The sequence below is a fragment of the Nyctereutes procyonoides genome, unplaced genomic scaffold, assembly GCF_905146905.1.
Source record: "Nyctereutes procyonoides isolate TBG_1078 unplaced genomic scaffold, NYPRO_anot_genome, whole genome shotgun sequence".
NCBI lineage: Eukaryota > Metazoa > Chordata > Mammalia > Carnivora > Canidae > Nyctereutes > Nyctereutes procyonoides.
In genome coordinates, this window is record NW_026575130.1 from 15,479,736 (window position 1) to 15,503,399 (window position 23,664).

Below are 23,664 nucleotides of genomic sequence, written 5' to 3' on the forward strand. Positions count from 1 at the left end.
GCAGCAGCAGCAGCAGCGGCGGCCGCCTCTCCGCCGCCGGGGACGCCGAGGCACGGCTGGTGGCACTGACATCGGCGGCCCTGCCTCTTCTCTCTCGCCCCCGGCCCTCCCCATGTGATCGGTCTTAATCCCGGCGGAGTGCGCGCGCGGGGCTCCATTCCGCGGTGCCCGGTCTCCTTGCCAGGGTGGGTGCTCGCGTGTGCGCTTCGCCTCCCCATCCCCCTTCCCCCAAGAATAAAAGAAGAACCAAGAGGCGTGCTTAGAAAAATAAATAAATAACCACCACACACGCGCAGCCCGGAGCGGAGCCGGCGGGGCTGGCGGCGGCGGAGGAGGAGTGAAGGCGGCGGCGGCGGCGGCGGCGGCGGCGGAGGAGGAGGAGGAGGAGGAGGAGGTGGAGGAGGAGGAGGAGGAGGAGGAGGGACGCGCGAGAAGGCAGTAACTTTAAAGCCAGCTCAGAGCCCAGACCTCCAGCCCGGCGGTTTGCAGCGCGGCGGCGGCGGCGGCGGCGGCGGCGTTGAGTGTCTGGCCCGCCGGTCCGGTCGGGGCGTGCAGTAGGACGGACGAGCAGCGCGTCGCTGTCCCCCGGCGGCTGGAGATGTCCGAGCCCAAGGCAATTGATCCCAAGTTGTCGACGACCGACAGGGTGGTGAAAGGTAAGCGGCGCGCCGCGGCGCCCGGGTGCACCGTGTGCCGCAGGAGCCCTCGCGGTTGGCCTCCCCTCCCCCCGCCTCCGGTTCTCTCCTCGCTCCAGCCACGGACCTTCTAGGATCTTGTGCAACCCTCGAACCCCCCCTCCTTTGCGCGCCCTTCCCCCAAGCCTCCCGCCGGGCCCCACTTGGGGCATTTTTATTTACGGGGGCGTCGGTTGGCAAATGGCTGAGCGGCGGGGAGGCGGCGGCGGGGGTGGCGGTGGCGGTGGCGGTGGCGGTGGCGGGAGGGGGCGCCCGGGGGGTGGTTGCTGGCAGGGTGTAGCTGCTGTGACAGAAATAGGAAGTGGGTGGCTGCTCGCAGGCTTGCATGGGATCGAGTTCATGATTTTCTTTTGCAGAGGGAGGGGTGATTTATGGCTTTTAAAAAATTAATATGGCATTTTTATGTGGCCGTGGCTTTCCACCGACTGCCTCGCCCGGGCTGGGCTCGCTCGGCGCTCCATTGCCGCAGTTCCCTCCGCGCCCCCTCCCCCTCCCCCTCCCCTCCCCTCCCCTCCCCCTCCCCCTGAAAGGGCCTGCACAGGACTCGCGAGAGAGCGGGAGAGCGTGGGGGGAGCCCGGCGCTTCCTTCCGCGCGGGGCGGGGGCGGGGGCGGCCGCGGGTGGAGGGGGTGGCCGAGGGGACGCGCGGGGGCCGCGGGAGGCCGCGGGAGGCGGGGACCGACCCTGGAGCCGCCGCTCGGGATTCCCCCGCAGGCCCTGAGGAAGACGCGCAGAGCAGTTCTCCGGCCGCCCCCCCGCCCCCGCCCCCCCCGCCCCCGCCCCCGACCTGTCATTGCTCTCGAACGGTTCCCCGCTGGAGCACACCTCCCCCGTGGTAACCTCAGCCCGCTCGCTTCTTCCGTGCCCCTGGCACCCCCTTGTTAACCGGCTATTTGATTCCTCTTACTGGCTCCTCTCCTCTGCCCCGGGATCCTGTACTCCTGCCTCTGGGGTTTCTGGCGAGGAGAAGCCGGGATGCGCGGGGCGAGGAAGGGGACCGGCAGTGGTCCTCCTCGTCCGGGAAAATCCGCCGTCCTCGTTGTGTTTCGAGGGGGAGCGGGGGGGGGGGGAGGCATCCTATGGATCCTGGAAGGATGGGACAGCGGAGCGGGTCCGCCAGGATTAAGTAGTGTCCCTCGTTCCTGGTGTTAGGATCCGGAGCGAAGCAGGGATGGGGTATGGACCGGGCGCGCAAAGGGCCTCTGAAATAGCAAACAGCACTGTTTGGTGTGGAGAGTGTGTGTGTGCGTGTAAGACTTAGTATCTGTTGTGGCCATGCAAGTGGAGTGCAGGGCAGTAAAGTCACTTGGCCCGTGAACACTTAGGTGAAGTAACTCAGCAGCACCGAGACCGTGATCCAGAAGTCCTTCTGGGGCGTTAGAACGGTTCATTCCTCCATTCACGTTGGCTCAAGTTTCTAAAGTTGAATGTGTGTCTGTGTGTTCCTGGTGATGAGGTGTGGAATTGTATGCTTTTTTTTTTTTTTTTTTTTAAGAGAGAGTGAAATATCTTTTCTCATTTTGGTTGTATTAGAATCATTCCTACGTGAATGCAGTATTCATAGACTCACCAAAATAAGGAGGAAATTCCTTTGCAAAAATGACTCAAAGTAGGACTACAGATGCACAACTGTTCTTTGTGCAGGGATGGTTCCTCATGTAAAGACAGTGAATTCAGATTCATTCAAAAGAACTATGCTTTGTATTAAGGGGTTTCTGTTGACATTTTCAAAAATTAAGACCTTCTGCTGAAATATCAGAGTATCTCCCCAATGTGTGAAGTTTAGGTGTAACTCCAGTCTTTACGTTTAGATTGCATGTTCTCAAAACAAGTTTTGTAAAGCTTACAATTCAAATGATAGCTGTAAATGTGTAATGATTAAAAAAGCATTCATATGTGCATCCGTAAGTTCAGGTTCCCTGTTTTAAATCACAAAGTGTGGATTCTCCCTGTAAATGTAAAATTGTCATGCAGGGAAGAATGTAAAAATAATTGTCCACACATTCTGACTGGTGTCTTTACCAATTAGTGTGAAGGAGCCAATTCAACCATTCCATGATTATTTTTCTTGCTTTTTTCCAGTGTTACAATATTTTTTTTTTTTTTTTATTTATGATAGTCACAGAGAGAGAGAGAGAGAGAGGCAGAGACACAGGCAAAGGGAGAAGCAGGCTCCATGCACCGGGAGCCCGACGTGGGACTCGATCCTGGGTCTCCAGGATCACGCCCTGGGCCAAAGGCAGGCGCCAAACCGCTGCGCCACCCAGGGATCCCCCCAGTGTTACAATATTTTTATAAATGGTTCTTTATTATAAGGAGACAACCCTCCCCCATAATTTCAAAAGAAAGATTTACATATTTTTGCAGAACTGAAACACACATGTGGATAATATAGGAAAATAGGAATGTCTCAAAATAGGAAAAGGTAATTTTGCATTTGTTTTGATAGGGATCTTGATGTGAATTTTGAATGTGAAATTTGTTTATAGGAAAAAAGTTTAATCAACGAATCCTGATCTTAAGATGGACATGCTATTTTTCTTACGCTTATTTTAGACTTTATATTGTTGACCTAAAAGGCTTATGGAAGGGTGGATCCAGCATCTTGTCACATATATGATTTTTATGACTAATTATTTGAAATGGTAATCTATTTTGATTATCAGTTCTCTAAGAAATCTTATTTCCTTATGTACACACATGCTTAGTGAGTAGAAAGTGCATGTATGATGAATGGAAAACAGATGACCAAATGTTTTTTCCTATTCATAAAAATTAGATAAGACATAGTTCATGGAACCATGACTTTAAATTTTGTTAGAACTTCATCTCAGTGGCCTGGGATTGACTCTTTAATGCAGAAAAGGGATTATCCGTAAGCTTTCCCTCCTTTTACAAAGTACAGATAGCGGTATTTGGTTACATACAGAAATAAGAAGTATTTGGATCATTATTACCATGGCATGCCATGGTGTTGTTTACAGTTATCTGCATTAGTGTCATCTGGCTTTTGTTGTATAACAAATTGCTGTTTACAAATAAAGCTGTGCTTGTGGTTTTGTTTGTAGTAATACCATGATGTGACGGCTTTCTTGATTTGTACTTCCAGAGTGCAACTTTAGAAAGGTAGGTTGAGTTTAAGTCTCAACTAACTATGCAATTTTTCAGGTTTGTAGCATCTTTTAGAGTGTGTCCAGAACCCCTGATCAGTTTTCCAAGTCTTAAAAATGAAAAGGAATGGCCGCTTTGGAGATAAAAAGCATTCATTTAGATTACCTCAGAAAAAATGATACTTTGTTTAGCAAAGCTGGTGCTGTTTCATTTTGACTCTTTTTGGATAAAAACAATGGAACGTACAAAAACTCATAGAAAAGAGCTTGGTAATGCCATTCATTGGCAGTCAGAATAATTTGATCCATTTACTATTAGATTTTTTAAGGGAACAAAATATATGCCTAACTATATGACGAAAAGATGGAGGTCGGTAAATAGAAGAATAACGACTCTCTCCTCTTTCCCCCAGCATGCCACATAGTCTGGATTTTTTCTGCCGTGGTGCTCTACAAGCCTGGTTCTAAACTTTGGCTTTTGTTCATTTCTTCCTTCCTGTTCCTACCTTTAACTCCTTGACTGGCCTTAGCATTCCCTACTGGCTATAGGGAAAGTCATACACTTAGAGGAAGTTAAATTTTATGTGATAAATGTCTTGCTTTGTTACATCTCTTCCCCTTTCTTTCTTTTCTTTTTTTTTTTTTTTTCATTTCTAAGCATCTTCCAATGGGACTCTTAAGTTAACCCAAACTGATTTTAATGGTAGAAATTCCAGATACCATGGCAGGTTGATGGGGGGTAAATTCCTGGGAAGAGTTTAGGGGAATTTCTCAAAAGCTCTGAGTAGGGAATTCGTGCTCTATGTCAGGTTACTTTTGGCTGTGAGGAATGCAGAAAAAAAAAAAAAGCTGTCTTTTTCTGTTGTCAGTTTATATACTCTTTGTATATAAATTCTGGAAGGATATCTAAGATTGTACAATCAAGAAGCTGGTAGCTGAGCAAAATATTAAGTAAACAATGTTTCAAGCCACTAGTGTTTCTAGCTGAATGAGATGGTAATATTGCTTAAGAAGAAAATAAAAATATGCTACATTTAGTAATAATCATCATGTTTAGATATTGAAACAAAATATTAAGTAATGCCATTTCTTTGTAGTGTGTCAAGAAGAGCAGCTCATTGTGAATTTATTTTACTTAGATTTGTTACCATCAATTCAGTTTCATGTATATTCTATGTATCTGGTTTTCTGTTTGAGTACATTAAATCCTTATTAATTCAGTGTTATTAGATGTCAGTGTTTGGTGGCTAAAGTTTACACTGGATGTGAAGAAAGGGGTCTGCTGATCTAATTAATATTTTAACGACACAATATGGGCATGGCTAACAGATTCTTTTCAGTACCACCTGAATAGCATGCAAATTAATGCTATTAATTACAAATTAGCTTGATCTGTTCATTAGTATTTTCTTTCAGGATTCCCACTATAAAGTAAATCTAACAAAAATGCATTGTTTTCAAAACGTTTTGTAACTTAAGGCTTAAGGCAACAATTGAGACTGTGATTCAGGGAAATTCCAGTGATTCTAAAATGCCATTAATTATTAGATTAACATTTAAAAGATAATTTTTTTCTGAAACTGGAGGAAAGAACCTCTACTTTAAATGAACAATGTATTTTAAGACATCCAGTTAAAGTGTGTGAAACAAGTAACACTAGAATACCGTTAGAGGTTTACTTTAACATTTGTTTATATTAGTTTAAAAATATGTCTTGTGAATCTATTTGTTTCTATAAATATGACCTGTTTTTATTTGTAATCTTAGAAATATGAAATATGACTTCAATATACTATACACTTACAGCTTTTATAATTGGCTTCTTATAATTTTCCTTATCTTTTCTGTGTCAGCCATGTGTAAAGTTGGAACTAATTATGAAACCAAATAAAGAATCCATTTAGAGTGACCTCATTGGAAAACAGCATTTTTCTAGACATACCCTCCTTTTAGCAAATCCGGTTAAATTACTCTTTTGAAAGTTTTGCGAAAATACTGGACACTCCAGAACTATTGAGAATGATGATGATTCATGACCTGAAACTTTCATAAATATTAAAAAATCATTGTTTTTTTTCAGCAACTTTCTTGAAATTCAAGAGAGATATAGTGAGATTTTGAATTCAGTCTTTTTGTAATTGCACTGTTATATTATTTAAGTCACAGAGTGTTTCCCTCATGTGTAAAATTCTATTCATCCCTCACTTGTGTGAACCAAAGGAACCCCTAATGGAATTTGAGAGCTCAGGTGGTCTGACCTGGTCCACTTGCCTAGAAATGGCAATTTGGTCACTGCTGATACAGAATTACAAATGACAACGTGTTAATGTACTTTGAGGGTCACTCAAGAATAGTCAGAACAATTAATATTGGAATCTGTGAATGCCTTGGGTCTGCAACAGTAGCTTAGGGTGGCATTTATTTTATAGTTGAAGAAATGGAGACACTAGATAGAATGGTTGGTTACAGGTGGGACTAGAATGCAGGTAAGTGTAAGCACATTATTTCCTTTAGCAGAGATGCTCTTCTCTCTTGAAAATCTATTTGAAACTTTTGGTATATTTAAGCTATCACATTTTATTTCAAATTTTGCTTTACTGAATGACTAGCTACATACAATAGTTGTAATAGGAGAAGAAGCTGTGTATTTAGTAGAGATATAAATTCTGATGATAAATGTTATAATCTGGTTTGATTTTGGCATGAGGTTTATTAAAGGAAAACTCTTAAACATTATTTTCTGTTCAGGTACATACACAGAAATAGAAATACATATTCTCCTGCTAAAAGTTTTACTTTTATTTGGAAGGTTATCAGAAGTGTTTTTGTCTGTGAACTACAGATGATGGCCCACACAGTTGGTCTGGTTTGAGGATTTTATTAATTTCTAGAGAATGCTCAAATGAAAATACCAGCCGGTGCTTCATAGGTGTTCACTCCGTTTTTAAAAATATAGTCATCAGGTGGGAATGTAGGCACTGAAACATTATTTCAGTTTGTAAACTAAGTCGTTAGTAGTCTTGATATTTTCAGTATTTTTAATTCATTTTATTTTTACCATGTTCCCATCTTCTGTTTTCACAGAGGCTGTATAATTGATAAGCCATCAGTTAATATTCTATATAAGAAGTCAAATAAAATATTTCATATTCCTCTATGGTTAGGTGATCTGAATCATGCCTTAAATCAGATGGACTGTCAGTTAGAGGACCTAGACTATGGCTGGGATCTCAAATGCATTTCACAAATATACTTGCAGTAACTAAAACCTTGAAATTAAAAACAAAAACTGAGGAAGCAGTAATCAGTTATTAAAATACTGCATTTTTGGAATTAGATATATTCTTTTTAAGACCGTCATAGATTGGTCTTTTCTCTTTATATTATTATTTCCTTGATCCATGCTTTTGCCTCACAGCAAAGTATGATGGTCTGACTTTCTTTTTTTTAAAGATTTTATTTATTTATTCATGAGAGACACACACAGAGAGAGAGAGAGAGGCAGAGACATAGGCAGAGAGAGAGAAACAGGCTCCATGCAGGGAGCCCGATGTGGGACTCGATCCGGGATTCCAGGATCACGCCCTGGGCTGAAGGCAGGCACTCAACCACTGAGCCACCCAGGCATCCCATCTATCTGACTTTCTATGAGCTCTGTCTTGGAACTCAAAATTCTGCAAATGTCTGCAGATAGCAAAATGAACAAATAGATACTGGAGATTTTTGTTAATAGCTTTCTCCAGATTATGACATACCTACCACCTTACAGTGTTTATCAGTTTGAGGAACCTTTCTACAGTTATAAAACCAGAAGAATGATGATTGATTTTGAGAGTTTTATTTATATGGAGCTAAATTTAAAAAAAAAAACCCATCAGCTCTAAGGTTCTAATAAGACTTAGAGTCTCTGCATATAGTAACTATCTAGATCCACTTTATTTATTTTTTTCATTTTTTGGGGGGAAGAGCTGCTATTCCTGATTTAAAATGTTCAGTTACCCCTATGTAGCATTTGAATGTTTTGGAGATTCTAGTTATGTTAGTGTCTAAACTGTGCTGCCTAGGATGCTGCATAAGCATAGAAGGTACATAAAGTTTTTGTTAATATGTATATCAGAGTTTTAGTTTGAAAACTATGATCATTGAACGAGTGGTACCTAGCTCAGTACCCTACTTCTTATGCACTGAATCAGTTCTTGTCAAATGACTTCGGACATTGCACAGTTCTCAAGTATGCCTCCCGAAGCAATAAATGGAGACAAATTATATATTTATTTTGAGTTCATTTTATTAAGTTCTGATTCTTTGTAAATGGTTCTGTACAATGACTGTATGATTAATTGGAATGCTTCCTTCTCCAGCCATATCAGGGAATATAGTATGAGAGGGAGGTATTAATAAGGTGATATAATTAGATTGAGGGCAGTTTTGTTGTTTGGTCATTTGGACTGGCATTATGCCGGTTGAGTTTAAAAGGCTAAATCCTTTTCACCATAGCATACTAGCTTGAGCTTGAAAGCTTTCTTTCAATTTTTGTTATATTTCCCCATAAACTGATCAATTTTTGACAGGTAAGAAAAGATATGTTAATCACTCAGGGTTGGATGTATTGGGTGATATATATATTTAAAATTATTTAGATTTGAACTTGAAGGGAAAATGACTTGGCAAATTCCATGAAAAAACAAAACCAGAACCAGGAAAAAAACCCTCTTCCTTTGTTTACGTCTCAATTTATCATTTTCTGTAATGTTTTTGTAATTCAGAAATGCAGCCTTCTTCAGCATAACCTCCTGCCCTCCTCCTGCCCTCCTCTGGCCCCCAAAATGTCATTGGATTCTATCCAGTGGGAAGATAACACGGGCTATGAGAAGTTAAAAAAATGTGGCACCAACTCTGCTGACTCCTTATATTCTCCTAAGTGGGCTTTAAGCCATTCGTTGACAATTGTTTTTAAACATCCTGTAAGCTGTGCCATTTTATCAAATTAAATTAAAAGCACAATATATTCTCTTACAATGATGGAACCTGAGTCAGGACTTCCAAGTTTGTGTTGTTATTAATATTATTTTGCTTTTTACAAAGGAATTAAAATTTTTTTCATCACACCTGGCATTGTTGGTCTGCTGTGCATATTTAATGCTAATAAAGTACATGCATACCTTCTTTGTGTGGGTTTGATTATTGTCATGGTAACACTTGTCATCATTTAATTCTCATCATTCAAGCCTTGGTTCATATGTCACCTTTTCTGGGACCGACATCTCCTGATATCTTCAGTTGGAGTAAAGGGACTCAGCCTCTTCATTTTCATGGAAGACACCTTGAATAGAGCATGCTCTGGGAAGATTTGTTTACCTATCTGCCTCCTTCCCAGAAGGAGCAGAAGAGTAGGGCCTGGCTTCATTTATCTTTGTATAATTAACCCTAGTACAATGCCTCCTGTAGAATAGACCTTTGATATGTGGTTGATAAATGAACAAAATAACAGATAAGAAGTAAGAGGGATTTAAGTTTTTAAATTATAGGGTTCCTTTCTGTTTTGAAACTTTGTGAATCCTAAATCAGCTCACAAACTTCTGGTGAGTTTCTTGATTCATAAGTGCCAATCACGTAGAAGGGTTTTTTCACCTGAGTTTTTGAAATACTTTCTTTTGTTAATTGAGGTTATATATTTTTTGCCTAGTAGACAGCCTGCAGAAGCATAACTGTTGGGAGTGGCTTACCCAGGGTGTGCTTGATTTTCAGTGGGTCATTGTCAGTCAAAGGGGTATAGGTCGAGTTTCTCAAAGGTAGGTGATTTTTTGTTTGTTTTTCTTCAGGAGGACTGGTGATGATACCAAGTTGAAGGAGAACCACTATGACAAGCCTCTGGGAGGCCCAGATTAGACTTCAGAATTAAATATAATGGCTTAGAAAAATTGCTTGCTTAGAAAAATACACAAACGTGAATGAATAAAAGTTAATACATTTAGGAATCAGAACAGAGATGTAGAACATACTGCAGGCCTAGATAAGGGATGTCTGTATAATACTAATAAAAAATCTTTCAGGCACATCACGTGAGTACAGCCAGCTTGTGAGTCAGCTCTCCTGATGGCACGTTTGTGTGCTGAATCTTTTTATAAAACTTCAGCCCTGTAATCCACATCAACTGGGAGGAAGTATGGTGAGGCACTTGCTGTCAACTTGGTTCTTTCAAAGAACCACTGGCCTGCTAGCCCGAACTTATATGCCTCGCCACTAAAGCAGGTTGCCAGGGCTTCCAAGCTCCCATTTATGGGCTAGGATTTTGTCTGTCTCCCTAATGCAAAAATACTTTTCCTTGAAGGAGTTGAAGGCTAGGGAAACTAGTTTCCCACATAAAATCACATCTTTGTCAACTTCTGCCAATTTGCATTCAGCAGTCAGGAGGGATCTCTCTGTTGCCTTCACCTCTGGTCAGAATTCTGCTAGAATATTCTGTCTCATTCACATGGACTTTCAGAAATAGGTGTAGAAAACTTACAGTATCTTAAAAAAGGAAAAGGAAAAAAAACAACAACAAAATCTTCCTCCCCCTTTCCCAAGTGATTAGAGACCTTAAAATTGTGACAGGAACTGAAAGGTTATTCAGTCTGAATAAAAAAAGGTTGAGTGGTAATTTATAGTTTTTAGGTATTAAAAAGTCTCTTTCTCCAGTGGATCACACTCATACATTTTCTAGCACCACTATCACCTGAACAAGAGAATACACTACTTGGAAGCATCTGGGATTAGGTGACTTTAAAAAAATTTTTTAAATGAGTCATGGACATTTAACACTGGCATGGATTATGGGGGATCTGGTATGGATTATGGGGGATCTTTTGAATGGAGAGAATAAACGATTCTCATTTATTTGGGTTGTAAGTGTGACAAACCTAAAATTGAGAAATTTTGAAGCTGGAAGAGATCTTGGAAATCAACTCCTCATCTGGCCTGGAGCCATTACCCTGATTCTGCACTAGTGAGAGGGATTGTGAGATGAGCAGGAAACCTTTTCTCTCTTGCACTCACTGTGTCTGAATCAAAGCAAAACAAACCAACCAAACTCATAGAATTGAAAGGTGCAGCAGTGATCCAGCTCAGGCCATCCTCAATGTGGAATGTCCTGTGCAGCCTCTGTGATGAACAGTAACCCCACTGTTTCATGAACACATCTAGTGAGCAGGAGCTCCCTACTTACTAAGACCTGCTCTCACCTGGCCATTTCTGCTTGCCAAAGTGTTTACTTGGGGTTGTCATCAGTCTAATGCTCCGGGGTACACAGTCATTATTTCTATGACTATTACAAAGTTCCATAAAATAGGCCTTATCTGTCTTTCACAAGAGAGCTTATTTGATATTAAAGACAGCTTTCATGTTCTTAAGTGTTCTAGCCACTCCCCACATGGCATTTCTGGTTCCTTCCTTGCCCTGTACCCTTCCTTTAAAACCATGTAGGTTTGTTGAGGTCTTTGGAAAATGGAGAAATGAGTAAAAGTACATCTTGGCTAATCTTTTATTGAACCTCCAGCACTTTTGAGCTTGGTTTCCAAAGCACTTTGCTTTGGTCTTCTGTGTCCTTATGCTGACCCTTAAACTTCTTGAAACTCAAGTTCTTTACTCGTGGGCCCAGCCTAGTATCTATCCCATGATGTCCCTTGGCTGGGTGAGGATTGACACTGTCATGATGCTCTTACTCCTTCTGCCCTTCCTGTTGAACTTCCCTTCAATCCCATTCAACTCCTGCTACTGCAGCTCTGAGGCAACAAATACCTACCTTGCTCTATATGTAGAGCTTTCCAGAAAACCTGAATAGTAGATGCATTTTAATAGTGACTTTCTGGAGGTGTTGCTTTCATTTTACTTGCTTTTATTGGTAGTATTGGTAGTACTGGTAATAAAGACAGCATGATAACATGACACCATGACGATATTAGCATGGTAACTGAGGACAGGCCAAGTCCCTTGTTTATTTTTCAAATCATACCATGGAGGCAGCTCTGCACCCCACTCGTCTAAAGCCAAACCTGCCTCCTCTGCCAGCCACCCAGTCTTGGGAGGTTGTTGATAAACAGCTCCTAAGGCCATCGAGTTTGGCTAATCCATTGATTTCTATTGTAATTTGATAACTAGTTTAAGTTTCACTGAGGCCTAAAAAGGGCCAGTGCCTTCCAACTATGGTGTCACAACACATTTCTGTGTTATGCTCAGCTGTGAGGTATTAACAGCTACCGAAAACAACATACAGAAGTTTGCAAATGACTTACTTAAAAATATCTCTATATAAACTGGGGTGGATTAACATTTGGCCTCAAAATATGACTTTTACTTACATTCTGATGTGTTTCTTCATGCAGGAGAGGAAAGGATGGAGCTGCAGATGTCATGGTGGGCATCTTGCATAACCTGCAGTCTTCTTGGTCTTCTGATGGACCTTTTAATCACAGTGGAAGTGATACATCAGTGTAATCTGTGGCAGAGATTGCTGTATTCCAATGAACATTTTTGAGGAGAGTTTACTAGAATCTGGATTCATGCATGCTTGTGTTTTGTGCAAGTGAATATCCTGTGCATCTTGACAGAAAGGTGCAGTTAGAGAGTATACCTTTACTAGCCAGATCTGTAGATTGGGTACATCTTGAAACCCATAGAGAAAACACCTCTGGGGTGATTTCAGAGTGCTCTGTGCAGCCTTTTCTCCTCGAACATCTCCCAGGGGTCATGCCCAAAATTCCATGAGTAGTTATTTAGGATGAGTGTGGCCACCTTTGAAAGAAGTTTCATAAGTAACTGATCTTTAAAAAATACTTTGGTGAATTGACTAAATTTTTCTTGGCCTTTGGGTAGTATTGAATTCAGGAAAAAAAATCTGCATTTCAGGAGACTTTCTGAGAGCAAACTTTCATGTGTCTTTTTGAAGAATTCATAACCCATCTTCTTGTGTCACTCAATTTTCTATCTGTTCCCCTCAAATGTGATTTAATTGTAATATCACAGTTGGAAAATAGATTAAATAATCCATTATTGAGTATAAAATGGCTGTTGAAAAACTAATATTTCCTTCACTTATCAGGCCACTCATCTACCCATCCATCCTTCTATCCTGTCCATGCATGTATTATTACTTGCCTGGCTCTCTGCTGTGTGTTGGGGTTTAAAATAAAGTAGGTGGTCTCTGAAGGTTGCTATCCAGTGTGTGTGTGTGTGTGTGTGTGTGTGTGTGTGTGCGTGCGCGCGTAGCAAATCAGAATGTAAGTGGTAATTATTTTAATAGCAGAAGATGCAACATGCTGTGGAGTGTGGGAAGGGAGTGATTAACTGGAAGGGAGTGATTAACTGTCTTCATAGATTGTATTTTCATTTTTGACAGAAACACATGGAAACTATTATTTTTTTCTGTATGTATTATATATAAGCACAATGATAGGACATGGGCTTATTTGTAAATGAGGATGGTATAAAAGGAACTACAGAAGGAGTGAGGAGTGTTTATATGTGGAATTCTGTAGCTTTTATAGTTCACCTGTGAGCAAGGTGTATCCTGGGTTGTAGAAGGTGGAAGAGGCTTTAAAAGTACACTAGTTCAACTATCTTCCAAAAAAACAAAACAAAACAAAACAAAAAACCCAAAACAAAAAACACCAACCTTCCTGTTAAGTGGTTAATCACCCCCACTGACCCCACCTGTCCCAGGATATTTACAGCAATGAAGAGGCAGCATCAGAGTGTGGAGAGAACAGCTTACCGTTTGACAAAACCTGCGTTTAAATCCTGTTTTCTCTGTGTGCCAGCTGTGTGTCTATGGGGAAGCCATGTAACAAACACCCTGAACCCATTTTTCTTACTGAAAAGTGGAAATCATAGTATTAACTTTGCAAGGTTATTGTTACTATGAGAGGAATTATAGTTGAAATGCCTGGCTTACTGCCTGCTCAAAATAGCCATTAATACATATTCGACATTGTAGGTTTTTTTTTTTTTAATTGTTGGACAGCTCCTTTGAAATCAAAGCTTTTGCTTCTTGAAGTAACCTGCATTAAAGTATTCCTCATCTCCTACCCATTGTCAAATCCACTTCAGCTTGAGATCCTCTGCCTCTAAGACTGGCAAAGGTCACCAATGACTGTCCAGTTGTTGGCTTCTGTGATATGTGACATAATGGGCCTCGTCTTTCCTCTTAAAATGCTTTCTTCATTGGCTTTCATAGATTTCCTCTTTGACTTGTTTGCCAGCTCCTCTCGACTGAATCCTAAATGTTGATGTTCCTTTTCTTTTTTTACAAGTTCTTCTAGACAATTTCATCTTGTTACACACACAGGATTGACTACTGCTTATATAGGCTGATGAGTAACACATCTATATTTGTAACCTAGTCTTTTCTCTGGAGCTTTCAAACTCTATACAGAACAGTTGCTGTGAATGGGTATGGTGAAAATAAAGTGGGGTGTTTCTTCTGCGTTTCCTAGCCTGGTTGATGTTATCACTATCCATCCAGTTAAATAAACCTGTCATTCAGTTCAGGTCTTCTAAATATTTCACCTAGTGTTGCAGTGGCCTCCCAATGTTAATCTTTATGCTTTCAAACTTGTCTCTTCTTTTAATTTTCCCGTATTGTCACTAGAGGAATCATTTAAATATGAACATCTGAAAAAAATGAAAATGAACATCTGACTATGCTAATTTCGTATTTGATTGGTGATCTTTTTCTTACTGGTTTGTAGGAACTCTTTATATATTATGGAATTTGACCCCTATTGCATGAATTTTGAAAATATGTTTAATACAGCATTTGTCACATGTAAGTCTCTGCGGTTTATTAAAATACAAGTTCTTGAGAGCAGATAGAACATTTTTTATTTATATGTGTATTCTGAATGCGTGTTTGGTCTATATAAAGTTGATTGAACTAAACTGAACTACTTAAAAATCCCAATGTTACTTTCCATAGCTTTGTATTTGCTTTACCCCAGTACAGAACACTCTTGCTCATTATCCTGTCCTTCTTCTGTATAAAACTTTTCTGATATCCTCAGGCTTAGCTGTGTGCCATACTTCTTATACTTTGTATATACAATATATAATGAACATTCACAACAAAATTTTCTCTTTGTTAAATTATCCAGGGCAAGGCTTTATCAGCTTCATCTCCCCTGTGCTTAGCAAGATGCCTGGCACATAATTAATCATAGTCTCCCCTCCCCTTTAGCAAATTGACTGAAAGAGATATACCTGTTCATCACAAAGGCATAATGATGTTAGTACTTCTTTTTCTCCCTTTCTAATACACTTTTTATTAATGTAGTTCAAGTTGGATTATTTTTTCCTAGTACTCTCAACTGAATGGAATACCTGACCTGTTCATCCTCCTCCCCAGGCATGTTCATACAAATCTATTAAGCCAAGTCTCCTTCACTCTGGATTTTGTAGTTGCTTTATACAATTCTAAGCACAACCTTTAAAGGAATACCTTAGTCTGATTTAAATCTTGCTTATCTTGTCCTCTGGTTCTAGCCTTCTTAGATCTTTTATTTAAAGAACATCTGGATTCTTTTACTTCTTCTGTTTAGTTATTTGCCCAAGTTTTTGTCCTTATTAGTTTTTTCTAGGCCTTCTACTTAAAACTGGCAACCAAATGCATTTTTGAAGCCAATTTAGATGAATAAGTTTACAAATCTTTATTTAAGGTTCTGAATACATAACATGGGAGAAAGTCCCACTTGTGTTAATAAAAAGCTTATGGCTTCTGTACAAAAAAAAAAGGGGGAGTCCTTGAACAATTGCTTGTCCTTGATCTTTTCCTTACCTAATTAGTGTATTTTTCTATGACCGTACTTTGGAATGATAATTTTTTTTTAAATGTCCAGTGCTTTTGCCTACCCTGAGATTTATTTTAAGTTTTTGTCGTTTTAGGCAGTAGAAGTTTGAATTTTCCAGACATAATAATTAGAGAGTTGGTATACTTATTGCTGGCATATGGTTTGTCATATATTACATTGCAATTATTTTTGAAGAGAATACTTTAACTTGTCAGGTACTTTGCTTCTTTATAGGATCTTCCTCAAAATAAATAAATAATCAAGTGCCTTTATATATTTTTGAGATTTCTTTTTTTTTAATTTAATTTTATTTATTTATGATAGGCACACAGTGTAGAGAGAGAGAGAGGCAGAGACGCAGGCAGAGGGAGAAGCAGGCTCCATGCACCGGGAGCCCGACGTGGGATTCGATCCCGGGTCTCCAGGATCGCGCCCTGGGCCAAAGGCAGGCGCCAAACCGCTGCGCCACCCAGGGATCCCTATTTTTGAGATTTCTATTCTAAAAATGTTAATAATATTAATGTATATGCCCTGCACATACATTATATAGTTTTATCCTTCCAGTCACTCTAAGGCTAGGAGAGATGCAGTACCTTTTGAAGGTCACACAGGAAGTAAGTAGTGTAGCCAGTATTTGGATTCCAACAGTGGTGACTGGAAATCCTGGGCCTTTACCACCATAATAGTATGTTGAATTGCACATAAAGTCAAATTCATTAGGTAGCATCAATGAGTTGATAGAAAATAGACTTTATTAGGGATTTTTTTTCATATAAAATATTGTTACTGCTGGCAGTCATTTTAGTATATTATCATTGGCTTTTTCTGTGAGAGAAAAATCTAGCACTTTTGTGGGACATGCATTTCTGTTTCCTTTTTAGAAATGTATATCCAGGGCTCACAAACAGTGGGACTAGACTGTAAACTAGTCTTTACTTGGGATTAATGACTTAATCATGATGTTACAGGACAACCTTATATAAAGCATAAGAAGAAATGCTGTGAGTTACATAAGAAGTATTTTTATTGGACCTTGAGTTTTTCCTGTAATCAAAACTATGAAAAAGTAGCTATTGTGTATATTGTTGGCCTTTGTTTTAGAGACTTTGCTGCTTTATATTCATTTTCGTATTTTTGTCACTAAAGCAAATAAAGGAAGCCACACATAGCTAAAGTGAAAGCCACTTCAAGGAGACGTCACATGAAACATTTTGAGGAGGGAGTTATGTGGTTTCATTGTGACATTTTAGATGCAAATGCAAATTATTTTGAGATCAGAATTTTTCATTTACCACTTATAACTCTTCTGTACTATGACAAATGCTTGGGACTAGCCTAGTTACACTTTTCAAGTGATGTTGTAATTATTTAAAGGAAAGGGTGATGATTCAGATTCAGAATTTTGATACTTCTCTGAGGCAGTTGATTAAGTAAATTTATATATTTGTTCACATGATTACTGAACACACATCTTATCCGACTGAACCTGGTTTGACTGATTTTGAGAAGTCCTGCAGCTCAATTAATTGCAGTTACAGGCTCAGGTGGAATGGAAGATTTAGCACCCTGCCTTGATTCCCTGAGTCTGTAAATTCAGGGAGCCTCAATTTCATTCTGAGGCCTCTGGCTGTCCCTTGCTTCATGGCTAATACCTCTATATGTGGGAAAATTTCTTCCCTGCTGGAATCAGTTTGGGTTTGTATTTCCTTTTCCTTTCTTTATTTCCCCCTGTGACATTTCTGTGAACCTTAGACTTCAAATATGACCTTTATTTGGTGGTTTCTTAAAAGAGTTCATTAACACATAGAAGAAAAAAAGTAGATAACTTTAATTCTTAGATGCCAGTACAACTAGGGCATTTTATTGACAATTCTTGTTTTATTAATTTATACATATTGAAGTGTAAGGCATTTCATGGCCTAAAAAAACCAAAATATATATTAAAATTTTTCTGCTATGTATGTTTATTTTAATCCTTGGCCTAGACCTTGCCTGAAATAAGCCTTACCTTTTAAGGAAACTGGTACTAAGATATGATTATGCCTGGAGTTTATTACTGTACACATAGATAATTTGAATGTTATTAGTATAGGAAAAAGTATAAGGTAAATCTGTATTTAAAAAGGACTATCTAAGTGAAATAATCAATGACTAAGCATTCCATTTGCGTGAGCAATATGTAAGAAATATGCATTTTAAGTATGGCTTTCATTTGTATCCTAAGAGTGTAATTGTGAAGTAGAAGATTAACTTAGTGCCTTTTTAAAAAAGATATTATTTATTCATGAGAGGTAGATGGAGAGAGGCTCTCTTGTGGGGAGCCCAATGTGGGACTTGATCCCAAGACCCCAAGATCACGACCTGAGCCAAAGGCAGATGTTCAAACACTGAGGTTCCCAGGCATCCCAAGAGTGCTGCTTTTGAGGATTTCTCTAGTAAATACAACTTCTGAACTCACCTATTTTTACTCTTTCTTGAATAATGAAGGAGGCTAACATATTTGTAGTACGTTCCAGATTGTAGAATTTTTTTCTTATGGAGAAGAGGCATGTCCCTCTGAGTCCCATTGAATTACAGTATTTGATTACAAGTCAATTGGAATGGACACAAGTGAGACTCAGTATGACATTGCTTCTACATATTCTTAAAAAATGGAAATGTGCTTAAGTTTTTAGTACACTATTTTTAATAATTTTTCCTTTCACTTTTATGCTAAACTGTGTTTTATGAAATTGTGTACTTCTGTGCGAAGTTTCCAGCTCTGAGGTTTTATGAATGATTTCTTTCTGGAATCATGGAATTATCTTCAATAATGGATATTTTTAAATGATTGTATAATCATGTTGTAATTACATTACAGGTAATAAAGGTACCATCTGCTCTTATTTGAACTTCTGTCCTATGAGGAGATAGCACCAGAAGTGATATTTTGCTTTTGATTATTTGGCATGTATTCAAGACATTACTTTCCTCCTGCACTGCTATCCCCAGCTACTGTTCAGAGATTTTCATAAATGAAGGGAGTGAGTAGGAGGAAAAGCCATGCTACTTGTAGTCAGGGCAATAGTGAAGCAGTTAGAAGTGGTGTCTGTCTATAGGTCACCCTTACTTGATTTGTGTTGTCATGAAGGAAACCTTTTTATGCATTTCTCTCAGGATATGCATTCTGGAGAATTCACTATATGCTACTTGTTGCTCGCCCTTTCTTCCTTGTTCTTCTTCTTCTTTTTTTTTTAGTCTTATTTATTTAACTAATGTCTATACCCAACGTGGGGCTTGAACTCACATCCCTGAGATCAAGAGTTGCACACTCCTCCAACTGAGCCAGCCAGGCACACCATACTTCTTGCTATTTCTGATGGAATCTGGTCTAGAATGTTAAGAAAGAGGTAATGAAAAGCACTAGGATGGTAGCGTGATGGCACACCCTTTTCTGTCTTCACAGCCCTACTTGTTTCCATTTTAGAAACATTTTGCCATTCTTTTTACTCCTCTTTAAATTGGCCTATTGGGTTAAAATTAAATTTATCTTTATGATGTGACCTGCTTGATGTCAGTTATTTATTTATTTATTTATTTGTTTATTTATTTATTTATTTATTTATAATGCTGTTTCCTTTAATCCCTGTAGTTACCCTTGTAAGGTAATTAATATGGTGATTAATATGGCATCCTCTTCTGAAGAGGAGACTGTGGGTCAGAGAAGTTACTTGTTCATCATCACAGAGCTAATTAGTGGTGAAGCTGAGATCCAAAAACAGAACATTTAAAAATTATTTTGAAGGATATGCGAGCATTCATAGAAGGTGAAAGAAGAGCAGTTCACGCCGTATACAGGTTAATAAGCACTGACATACCAAATTTCACTATATTTGGTTTCCCTATGCTTTTTTTCTTTTCTTTTTATTCACTGAAGTGTTTTAAAGCTGCTCCCAGATACCATGGTATCAATAATGCAGATTTCAGCTCTAGAGCGAATGTTTTATCTCTGTACCAAATCTTAAGTATAAGAGAGAATTACATAATATGAAGACTGAACAAGTAGAAGCCATATTTTTCCAGAATACAAGTTATGTATTTGCGATGAGTGTTGTTTTTTTTTTTTTTTTAGAGATATTATTTATTTATTCATGAGCGACAGAGAGAGAGAGAGAGAGAGAGAGAGGCAGAGACACAGGCAGAGGGAGAAGCAGGCTCCATGCAGGGAGCCTGACATGGGATTTGATCCCGGTCTCCAGGATCATGCCCTGGGCTGCAGGCGGCGCCAAACCGCTGTGCCACTGGGGCTGCCCCAAGCAATGAGTGTTTTTGATATGGGTGGTCATCATTTGCTGCTCATTTATGAATAAGATAGTAATAAAACAGATAATACTTATTGAGTACTGATTCTGGGCTAGGAACAGCCCCTCAATGCTTCATGCATATAAGTTCACTTAGTTCACAGGAACCCTGTGTTATATAATCATTTCTAGTGGGTTCAAGTTACTTTTTAAAAATAATTGTCTTTTTACATAGAAGTAAAATATACAAATTACCTTAAATTGTAATATCCCTTCTACCGCTTTTCACCTTTCATACTAGTTAAGTTACTAATGGAGGAATGGAAGGTTGATGCTCAAAGTGTGGTCCATAGGCCAGCAGTATCTGCATGGCCTGGGAGCATGGGAGAATTACAATCTCAGGCCAAATTCCAGAACTTTTGAGTTAGAATCTGCATTTTAAGTAAGATCCTTAGGTGATGTGTGTGCATATTAAAGTTTGACAAGCCCTGAGTAGCATTTAAATGGTGCCAGCCAAGTGTAGCTGCACATTCTAGTCACCTGGGAAATTTTTAAAGCTACTAATGCTCAGACCTATCCCTGACCAGTTGAATTAGGCTCTTCAGGTGAGGCCCCAGCATCATTTTTAAAAGTAAGTCTCCCAGATGATGCTTATGTTGAGCCATGCACTGGTTTAATAAGACTGGAGTATGTGTCCATTCTGTTTCAGCTACTCTGAACAAAGAACCTCATTTCGCAAATCATATTGAAAATGATGCCATCAATATAAATGAGAATTGAATATGAAAGAAATTCTAGGCTTACACTTACTTTGGTGATGGTAATTAATTGATGACTCTACAGAAAATAATTCCCTTTGATGCAGGACTGAACTTCACTGTTCTTGGCACTAGGGGACGAAAAAAGAAAAATTTATTGTCTATATTTGTTGCATTTTTTTTCCTTCAAGTGAATAATTACACAGAGGGAGGCAGGGAGATATGAAATACAAAATGTATAAAAACTGGACCAAGATCATTAAATAAATTCATGAGGTTATTCTAAATGAGATTCTAAGTATTTTCATTTTCTTTTCCTGTGTGTACATGGATGTTTGCTTTTCCTTAAGTCAGTATCTCCAGTTCCAGGCACAAATTTTGTTCATTTAGCTGTATTGAGTGCTTAGTAAATGCAGCCAAACGAGGTAGCAGAAGGAAACTGAACAGTGGAAAGAGATGGGTATTTTTGTGCTCCTTACCCTGACTTGCATATGGTGGAGTGGTTGAGAGCATGGGCTCTGAAGCCAAACTACCAGCATTGCATGCTAGCTCTGCTGCTTATGTACTGTGACCAGGGGCAAGTTAATTATGTGCCTCAGTAGTTCATTTTTCTAATCGTGAAACAGGGTGATAATAGCACCTACCTGTAGAGTTGTTGAGATGATTAAATGGATCGATATATTCATAAACACTTGGAAGAATGTCTGGCACCTAGTAAGCACTATGTGAGTTTTTGCTGATGACAGTACTGTTGTAAATATTCCATACCTCAAGTAAAGGTGGCCTATAAGTGAAAGCATAGACCCTTATCATAACGGTTTTACCATTTGAGAGATTCTTTGGGGTTAAAATGGGATTTTTTGTTCAGGAACACTGCATCCCTAATTTAGATCAGGGACACAAGCTGTTCAGGCATATATTCTGACTCCATTTCTTCCTTATTATGGTGGGTAAGTGGGTTAATCAGTCCACCCTTGACTGAAAGAGGGAGGGCAGTTAACACTTAACATACAGACACAACCTGAGTTTGTTGAAGTACTTTATTTTTTTCTCACTTGAAAATTTTACTGGTCAAGGAGAAAGGAAGTCAGGCAGCCCCCCAGCTTCCCACCCAGGGTTCCATAAGCTCTCACTGCTTCCCATTGCCATTGATGCTCTGGGGGACGCCAGGAATGCCTTGAGCTTGGGTCTGGCACTGAGGCATACCACATCGGCTGAGAGCAGGGGGAAGGAGTCCAGGCAGCTGTGGGCCAGGACCTGTTGAATCAGCAGCAAGTCCAGCAGGTTGTAGTCCACGAAGGAGATCTGGTTGCCCACGATGAAGGCCTGGCCCCCCTCATTCTGGGACAGCAGCGTTTCAAAAGGCTTCAGGTAACCTGATAGTGCCTTCACATACTCCTCCTTTCCTGCCTCGTAGTTAGTGTAGATGAGGAGGATGTATTTGCAGTGGAGATCCTCTACAACATCGTTCACTACATCCTGCAAGGCCGCCTCCTGCTGGTCCTTCCTGTAGAGCCCAAGGGAGTAGCCCAGGTGTCCTAGGATGGCACTGGATTGGTACAGGGTGAGGTTTCTGTCCTGGAACTTGGGGAGCTGCCCATACAGACAGAAGGCCTTGAGTGAGTCCTTCATCCCAGTCTCCATGGTCACCACCTCCTCCTTCCAGCTCTGGCCCTGGTCAGCCAGCAGCATGTGCATGGCCTTGCAGCGCCTTTGAACAGGGAAGTAGATGGTGGTATAGGGTAGCGTAGTTGCAGTGCAGGTGGTGGTGGCAGAGCTCTGTTGAAGTACTTTAAATTCCTTAAATAAGAGGACTGAAAAAATTCACATTTTTGTCTTTAAAATAATTGCTTTCCCCAAAGCCCTGTAGTCATTTGAGCAATGATTGTAGACATGGAGGAAATCTGGCAGACAGATTAGAAGGCTGGCACAATAGACCTGGGGTCACTGGAATATTAGAATCATCAAAGGTGGATACTGCAAGGGAGCTCAAGGTGACATTTTAGCCCAATACCTTTATTTCACAGATGACCAAAGTGTGGTGGAAGTGTGAGCTTAATGGTCTTAGGGAGAACTGCATGTTCTCCTTTCACTCATTTTTGATACTTTTTTTCATTAATCAAATACCTTGTATGCATATATGGTGCATACATATGACAGATGTAGCAAAAATCAGGTAATAGCAACATTGAAATTTTCTGCAGTAATATGTTTTTGTGTCTTTTAATGTCTCCCTCTTCAGAGTTGTGGTATCAACTAAATGTTACTTCTTTGTTGCATGCATTTGGAATAGACTGTGCTATCTATTTTTTTTTTTATGGGCAAGATTAGGCATGTTTTTGTTGGCCTAGGAAAAGTTGCTATGTGAAGAGAGTGACTATTACATTATTTATTTAACATTTAACCTGAAAGTCAAAATGTGTTCAAAAGAGCTCATTTGACAAGGGTTCTGAGTCAGAAGTATTAAAGGACAAATGAAACAAGGATTTCTTATTCTTAATCAGGTTTGGTGGAGAGGGCCAAGCTTCTGCAGGGGAAATGACTATAAATGGTCTTTGCATTTAAGACATCCTCTGTTGCAACAGCTGCCTTTCTGGTTGGCCTGGTTTTCCCCTTTCTTCACAGAGTATTGCTGCTAAAAACACCTTTCTCTTGGCACTTGAACTCTACCATTTGACTCTTCGATTTTCTGTTTCCTGCATAAAATTAAATTTTCTTCCTTTTAATTTTGAAGCTTTGTGCAGCCTTGGTGCCAAGCTGCTTGCCTTTGTTTTCATTGCGATATTCCCATCTTGGGGGCTAGTTCACACTGGTACTTGGTATCCTTGGAAGGAGTCCCTCGTTTTCCTGCCAGATGACAACAACAAATGATCCCAGCTCCTTGGTCCTTTTATAGTTAGCTTCTTTGGGAAGAAAATTTAGAGAAAGAAAATTAAAAATAAATTGTATTCAACACTGAAGAAGGAATGACATTCCTCCCACTGATGGACTTTTTGGTCC

The 23,664-nt window shown here is 39.8% G+C and overlaps 2 protein-coding genes across 3 annotated transcripts in view; one reads left to right on the forward strand and one right to left on the reverse strand.

Moving 5' to 3' along the window:
- Nucleotides 1-439: 439 nt before the first annotated feature.
- The window catches only part of PPP3CA (protein phosphatase 3 catalytic subunit alpha), a 307,959-nt gene continuing 284,734 nt past the window's right edge, over nt 440-23,664 (forward strand). The window contains exon 1 of one of the 2 annotated variants that reach the window (XM_055342492.1): nt 440-656. In XM_055342492.1, the coding sequence (XP_055198467.1) occupies nt 599-656 (58 nt within the window). In that variant the 5' untranslated portion in view covers nt 440-598. The remainder of the gene's footprint in view (nt 657-23,664) is intronic. The other variant, XM_055342493.1, reaches the window with a different exon arrangement.
- Nucleotides 21,736-23,664, reverse strand: part of LOC129521167 (glutathione S-transferase P-like) — a 75,242-nt gene continuing 73,313 nt past the window's right edge. Inside the window, exon 2 of the mRNA XM_055342444.1 lies at nt 21,736-22,464. Coding sequence (XP_055198419.1) covers nt 21,736-22,464 — 729 coding nt within the window. The remainder of the gene's footprint in view (nt 22,465-23,664) is intronic.